Source organism: Caenorhabditis remanei, chromosome I (genome assembly GCF_010183535.1).
Source record: "Caenorhabditis remanei strain PX506 chromosome I, whole genome shotgun sequence".
Classification (NCBI taxonomy): Eukaryota; Metazoa; Nematoda; class Chromadorea; order Rhabditida; family Rhabditidae; genus Caenorhabditis; species Caenorhabditis remanei.
In genome coordinates, this window is record NC_071328.1 from 1,652,994 (window position 1) to 1,660,884 (window position 7,891).

Genomic DNA, 7,891 nt, shown 5'->3' on the forward strand with positions numbered 1-7,891 from the left:
GGAAATTTTGAAAAATCGAAATTTTGAAATTTTTTGAAAAAAAATTTTTAGGCCACGCGTTTATTTTATCAAAAATTTAAATTTTAGTTAATTTATCGAGTTTTAAGGCTTTTTTCTGTAATTTCAGCGAGATTTCAAATTTGAGGATTACGGTAGCAAGATTTCTCTGCATTTTGTCGTGAACGTGTTTGGCGGGATTTGAGCGGCTTCAAAACCATCAGAAAAGTTTGACGGGCTAAAACTCGGTTCACAAAATGATTTTTCAGAATTTTATTTCAGATTCGGAATCTACGGACTCAAAAGTGCCAGAGGCCAAATTCTTGTGTCGTTTGGTTTGGTAGATCACACAAAAATCAAATCCCAATTTTCGCAGTTTACTATTTTGTACGCCGCGAACCTTTCATAGCAATTTTTCAAAAAAAAGTTTTCCATAATTTATTTTTCCAAAAAAAGGCACATAAAAAGTGATTAACAATAATATCATTTTAATTAAAGAATTTAAAACATTTAAAAATTTCAATACTTTCCCCGTTGAGACAAACAATATGATGCCTAATATAAGCTCGTTAATTATAGACTAATTAGAGGATTCCCCCATTAAGTCCTCGGTAGACTCAAACTGCGTCTCTGTTGAATTGGTGATGACGTAGCGGGTGCAGATTTGAAGACGCCGTCTTCTAGATACCGGGTACACAAGATTTCACGACGATTGAAAAGGGCTAGGTACAGTACGTCGCCCTGGAATATAAGAACTTGGGAAATATAATAAAAATCGATAATTTGTTACCCTTGAACAAATTCCGAGTGCTTCCTGAGGTCGTACAATTTCTGGGAGGCTGACTTGTTTCAACCGACGGACACCTTTGACGCCGGATAGAAGGATCCATAGTTTGCCACTGGCGTAGTCGAGGATCAGGAGGTTTCCGTTCTACAAAAATATGGGGGGTCATGGTTTTTGAACGTCTGGTTTCGAAATGTCTGTTTTCAAAACGGGTCAAACAGATATGTACACGCGCTATGTCGCACAGTTTTTCGGCACGGTGCCAAAAAACGACTTGGCGGAGTGCCTAATCCAAGTTTAGAGTGTGTTTGTTGTATCTTTTAATAAAAAACGCGACGCGCACGCAACGCGGACCTTACGCCTCGCACCCCTGTGTAGTACTGTCCGATTTTGAGGCGACCGTATTAGCTGGTACGCTTCGGAACCGACTAAAATATGGTTGTATTAAAGACATTCGGCTTAAAAAGGACGATTCAGGGGTTGGTCCAGAAAACTTTTTTTTTTAATTTTCGAAAAATTTCAGATATTTCAGGAAAAAACTTCGTTGATTTTTATGGGATTCGAAGGTTTTTGAGAATTATAATGTTTAACACAAACCAGTATATTTTTGTGTCAAAAAAAGTGGTTAAAAAAATCCTATTTGTTGATGCAAAACTGCCTTTTCATTGAATTCTGTAGTATATGTAGTCAAAATTTCTTTATAACTTTGCCAATTTTGGTCGGATCAGCGAGATTTTTATACCATCAGAAAGCTCTCGTTTTTCTCTATCGATATGACCTAATTTAAAAAAAAGTCGCATGATTTGAGAGTTGATCAAACCTTTGTATCAAATTGGTTTTCTGTATAACTTTCAGTCGGATCAGCAAGATTTTTTTAACCATTCAAAAGCTCTCGTTTTTCAAAAAAAAATTTCAAAAAAATTCAAAAATACCTTATCAACAATAGCAGACGCCGGCGAATGAACATGTTCATTCAATCGATATGTCTTACTGAGGTCATATTCATTTATCAGACTCATGGAATGGTCAATCACAAATAACAATAGACGATTGTTTGCAGCATCGCAAGTCAGTAACACCACCGCTCTGAAAATTTCCATTACACAATTTTCAGAATTGGAATAACAAGAGAAGTCTTTGGAGACGTGGCTTTCAAACTACCTACAAATTTGGTCATAGGTATTTTCGACCGCGGGGAGTCCATTTCTGCAGTCAAAACCTGCTAAATGTCTCTATGAGCCGAGTTATGAGCTCTCAAACTTTTCACATGGTTAAGCTTTTTCACATGGTATTTCAAATCGACAAGTAGTATAAGCAAGATATTCTCATTTTTGCACCGTACGAGCACAGGTCAACTGCTGGGGAACATAAATGGAATGGCGCGGTGGCGTATACTATTTGCCGAATTGGAATTCAATGTGAAAAAGCTTGACCATATGAATAGTTTGAGAGCTCATAACTCGACTCACAGAATGATTTAGCAGGTTTTGACTGCAGAAATGGACTCCCCGCGGTCGAAAATACCTATAAGCAAAATTATAGGTCGTTTGAAAGCCGCGTCTCCAAAGACTTCCCTTATAAGAAACTCACTTATAATCCGCCTGATCCTCAGCCACCGTCAAATACTGATATCTCGACTTCCTCGATTCCTTCAAAAGTTTCCACGCCTTCTTACTCCTTATATACGTCCACAGTGCACTTTTGATATTATCTCCAGAAGTCATAAATAGGTGGCCACGCGGTCCTACCGTAATCCATCGCGTCCTGCTCATCTCGATTTTTGGGTCTCTTGGACACGCGATCACTTCGACTTTACGACAATTGGCGGCTACGTCGAAGACGTGGATGGATCGACCCTTGGATTGCATTACGCTGACGTACCTAGAGGAAAAAGGATTGGTCACTGTAAGTTTCGGTCAGTGTAAGTTAGTGAGTTACACTGACCAAAATCATTTTTGATAGACAATTTTGGTGTTGTTTTGTTATAAAAACCCCGGCGGAAAACGGAATTCCGCTCAACTTTAATCGGATTCTAGGCCACCATTCGCTTCTAGACTTTATTTCCTTTTCTCAAGTTCTCACAATCTTTTCCATTTTCTCTTTTCGGTTTTCAATCATTTTCTCAAGTGGATGAGGGAAAAAGAGGACAAGCCCCTCATCTCCTTCTGCTCTTTGAAGTGCGAACAGATTTGGATCTTTGCATTTCTATTTTCGCGCTTTTTTTAAATGAGATTTTTGATCACCTATTTTTGAATGTTTTTTACTTCCTGTTTGAGCGACCTATGGTTAAGTCGGCCGGCAAATTTTTGTTAGTTAGATTAAAAGTATTTTCATTAGTAAATCGGTGCGAAACTCGCTTCAAACGCAATATTACGAGTTGAAGAATATACCAAAATGTAGATCTCGACGAGTTCTATATCGGTGGCCGACTACGGACCGGAGCCGGACTAGAATGATCTTTTTAACCACTTTCGCGTTTTAGGCAGTTTTTCCCAGCTCACGACACATTAAAGATTAGCCATCCGGTCTGTAGTATGTCACTGCTATAGAAATCGCTGAGATCTGCATTTTGGTATGTCAAAGCATTGTGTTTGAAGCTTAGCCCGATTGACAAGTATGCTTAGAACTGAATTTTCAGAAAATCAGACAGTCTCATATGTCTTCAGGCCGATTTTGAGATATTACGACTAGCATAATGGAATTACACGCTTACTCAATATCTGAACTTTGAACATTTAGTTGTTTTCAGTATATTTTGTTTAGTGGGATGACCAATTTTCAAAAAGTTGTACCACTTTATCTCGAAAACAGAATTATACTGGTTTAATACAGTACCGTACAGTAAGATATACAATTTCGCCTTTTTGAGTTGAAAATGACCAGAGGGTGTTACGGTATTGTCCCACAAAGTAAATTATGGATAAACCGTACAGATCAAAATTAGAACTTCATTTTTGTAGTTGACAACTTTTTTGTACGGACACTCCATAGAAAGTTAGGTATCGACCAATTTCAGTGCAAAATAATGCGATCGTCTTAAAATGACCATAACTCTCTAGGGAGTGTCCGTACAAAAAAGTTGTCAACTACAAAAATGGAGTTCTACCTTTGTTCTGGATGGTTTATGCATAATTTACTATCAGTGACACCGTAACAACCTCTCAAAGTTGGTCATTTCAACTGAAAAGGATAAACTGTATAACGGTACTGTAGCTGCAAGACTTTATATCAAAAATCTTTAATTTTGTAATAGTGGTGTCCCCCCCCCCCTTAAATTCCCTACCCAAAACTCACATCAACTCATTCTTCTCATCGACACAAACCGAGCTAGCCGACGAGTTCTTTATCAGTATATTCTGTTCGATTTCCCCTCGCGAGTTGGTTATGTAGACCCCTGCAAATTAGTTGTTTCCAAAGTTAATTTCAAATTTCCTTGTTCTCCATCAAATACCTCCACAACTGTCCGTCACCGCTAATTTGTTGGGGCGCGTCTGGGTGCTGAATGCCTCGACACAAATCGGACGTGTCAGGTAACTTTTTCCGAAACAAAACGACGACGTCTCATCTTCTTCACGCGGTGTCGGCGTGATTGATGAACTCTGCAAAATATGGAAGTTGAAGGGTGTCCGGATGTCTGAATTTCCGGATTTCCAGATTTTGGAAATTGAGATTTCCAAAATCAAAACTGGTACATATCAGAATCTTGCATCGGCTCTTCAACTCCGTATCCGAGGTCGCTACGCAGCAAGTTCTCAGATTTCGCATAGAATCAAAGAAAGTGATTTTCGACCCATTTTTCAAATTTCTACCAAATTTCATTTTTGTTGACCATAGCTTAAGAAAATCCTCGGCCAGCGCGTGTTGAGTGGTTAAAAAGAAAAAGTTTGTAAGAATTCTATTAGAGCGCGTTTTCACCGTACAAACCGGGCAAAATTGAGCTTTACAACTTAGTATCCCTAGGCGAAGGCAAAGTCGCTACGCAGCGAAATCCCGTTCCCGCAATCTTACGCCTCGCGATGCAGTTCTGAGTTGTTCACGAGGAGTACAACCAAATTTTTAGCGTTTTTCACGATTTTAACAGATTCTTTCCCTGTCAACGTTAAAATTTCGAGTGTTCCCTTGGAGCGCAGTTGCAAGAACTGTGTTGACCTACTAACCGATTTTTTTACTAGAAATTTCAAAATCTGACACTGAACTTGTCCACGAGGACTACACGGACACTTTCACAATTTTCAGCCAATTTTCAGCCTATTTAAACGGATTTCAACCGATTTTTCTGGTAAAAACTTCAAAAAACATGATTTCACTTGTTCATGTAGAATACACAAAGGTTTTTTTTGATTTCACGCAGACTACACGGGCATTTTTACAATTTTAGGTCAATTTTGATCGATTTCAACCGATTTTAACTGGTTTTTTCTCTGTAAACGCTATAATTTCAAGTTCTCCCTTAAAAACTCACCAAAATACTGCTTGCATGAGAATTATAATCGGTGAGTGGCGGAAGGGAAGAGACATTCGAAGGTCTCGTATCAACAGTACATATACTACTCGACGAAACTGATCCCAGCCTCGGCGTCTCCTCCAACGGTATCGATTTTTCGCGGAACGATGAGACATACGGTCCTTCTCGAACAAAGCGCGAAACCGACGAGTCGACACTGCAGCCACGTCTTCTGTCTTCTGTCGTCACCGACATTATATCACTACGGGCACTGCAAATACAGAAACTTAGGAGACTACAAAGACTACAAAGACTACAAAAAACTCACTCGCTCACTTGTACCGGCACTATCCCGATACTCTCACAAATGAATAGACTCATGAGACGGGCGTCCCAATCGGAGGAACTTTTGATCTCGGGAATGTCGGATTCGGTGACAGAGTGACGGGGTAGACGCATTATGTCTGCTGTCATGTCCAGCACTTTTTGCATTCTGCAAACAAGTTTTAGACGATGTTTTAGTGAAATTTGAACTCGGCTCGCCGAGAGCTTTCAGAGAAGTATAATCATGGCTATGTTTTACTAAATTTGGGTCTCGGCACGAAAAGTACAGTAAAATTCAATTTTTTGGGATTTTTGAAAAATTACACAGATTTGCTCTGATCATAATAAAAATAACAGTTTTGAAATCAGCTCGCCGAGAGCTTTCAGAAAAGTATAATCATGCCTCGATTCGGAGTAATGGCTGGGTTACTGTAGTTTTCGTGTCGAGACCCTAATTTATTGAATCCTAGGCTTGATTATACTTTTCTGAAAGCTCTCAACGAGTTGAATTCAATAATGTCGTTTTTGGAAGAATAAAGTCAAAACTGAGCGAGAAACATCAAACTCAAGTTTTTTGGATTTTCAAAAATTTTTGAAAATTTTAAATAGCGGTATCTCTCTCAGGATTGTTCCAATTTTAGTAAAAATAACAGTTTTGAAATCAGCTCGCCGAGAGCTTTCAGAAAAGTATAATCATGCCTCGATTCGGAGTTATGGCTGGGTTACTGTAGTTTTCGTGTCGAGACCCAAATTTAGTAAAACCTAGGCATGATTATACTTTTATGAAAGCTCTCAACGAGCTGAATTCAATAATGTCGTTTTTGGAAGAATAAAGTCAAAACTGAGCGAGAAACATCAAACTCAAGTTTTTTGGATTTTCGAAAATTTTCGAAACTCTGTAACTTTCTCATTTCCTGTCCGTTTTTCTCATTTTTTAGCTCAAATAACTGCAAAATTTTGGAATTTTCCATGAAAAGCTCACTTCGCCGGATCCGACACATCCAGATTCCACGTTTTCCACGCCGGCCGTGACGGTGAGGGTACATGATATATTGAGGGGCGATCATCTTTCGAATCGATATTAATCAATTCTCGATTTAGACGAGAAATGAGTCGTCGATCTGGTTCATTGCGTCGCTCCACGTAACCGGATAACTCGTTTAGTAGTATCACTTCGATTTTCGCGACTAGCTGTTTCACCGCCATTTTCTGTTGGTGTGCATATTCGCTCCGTCGAGAACATCGACCCTCGAGCGCTTGCACGCAGCTTCTGGAAAAAAAGAGCCGTTATTAGCACGACACGCTTCTTACAACCGCGCTCTACCGAAATCGAAAAAAATTGTGTGCGAAATTGAGAGACTTAGAGAAAAAGATACATTTTTCAAGAGGATTTCGGTGGAGCGCAGTTGTAAGATCTGTGGTAAGCTAATAAGTCACGGTCACAAGAATTTTTTGAAAAAAAGTTTTTATTATTGAAAACGTGCTCTACTGCACATCACGGTGCCCGTGGAGTTTTCTAGGCCACGGCCATAAATTTTAAAGTTTTTATGAAAAGTCAGAAAAAATGTTCGGAATTTTTTTAAACCAGATTTTTCGATTTCTTATGTAAATTCACGGAAATATAGTATTTATCCAAAAAATACAATAAAAACCGTCCAAAACTCAATTTTCCACCGTGTACTCCTCGTGGACAAGAAAATTTTTTGTGTTTCAGCGAAAATTTTTCAGACATTCCGATTTTTGCTTAAAACATATAAATTCACGAAAATTCTGTTATTATTCCAGAAATTCTCGAAAAATCGTTGAAAATCGACGAAAAACAATGAAAACTCAATTTTCCACCGTGTACTCCTCGTGGACAAGTGGAGAATCGGATTTTGAATAATTATTCTCGTTTTTCTGGATCTTTTCTGTGATAATATGTGTGACTTGTGTAGAAAACACAAGTTTTTGTAAAAAACAAAGAACTAATTTCGAAAAGTTGTCAAACGCGCTCCACCGCACAGCAACAAAAAAACGGAAGGACTAAGGGTTTCAGGGGTTTAAGCATACTTGCAAATTTAAGGCCCGGCCCGAAGGCCAGGGCCGGTAGAAAATTTTCAAGGCCCGACTTCAAAAAAAGGTACCTATTTTTTACCAAATTTTTTGAATTTTTTGAAATTTTACATTAAAAATTTCAATTTTTTGATGCATAACTAGCTTTTGATTGAATTCTGAAGTATTGTCAAAAATTCGACATTTTTGGGAAAAAATTTCAAATTTTTCAGCCGGGCCTTCGGGCCAGCCCGTTGCAAGTATGGATTTAAGGGTTTCTAAGCCACCAACCACCAAAATCGCAAAAT

The 7,891-nt window shown here is 38.6% G+C and overlaps 1 protein-coding gene across 1 annotated transcript; it reads right to left on the bottom strand.

The window, feature by feature from the left end:
• Nucleotides 1–597: 597 nt before the first annotated feature.
• Nucleotides 598–6,755, bottom strand: GCK72_000229 (uncharacterized protein; the record flags this gene model as incomplete). The annotated part of the gene is made up of 9 exons (XM_053722349.1): nucleotides 598–738; nucleotides 788–928; nucleotides 1,714–1,867; nucleotides 2,372–2,662; nucleotides 4,076–4,175; nucleotides 4,233–4,380; nucleotides 5,244–5,496; nucleotides 5,554–5,718; nucleotides 6,532–6,755. The coding sequence occupies 9 exons, from the start codon at nucleotides 6,753–6,755 to the stop codon at nucleotides 598–600; spliced, it is 1,617 nt and encodes a 538-aa protein (XP_053590994.1).
• Nucleotides 6,756–7,891: the final 1,136 nt, after the last annotated feature.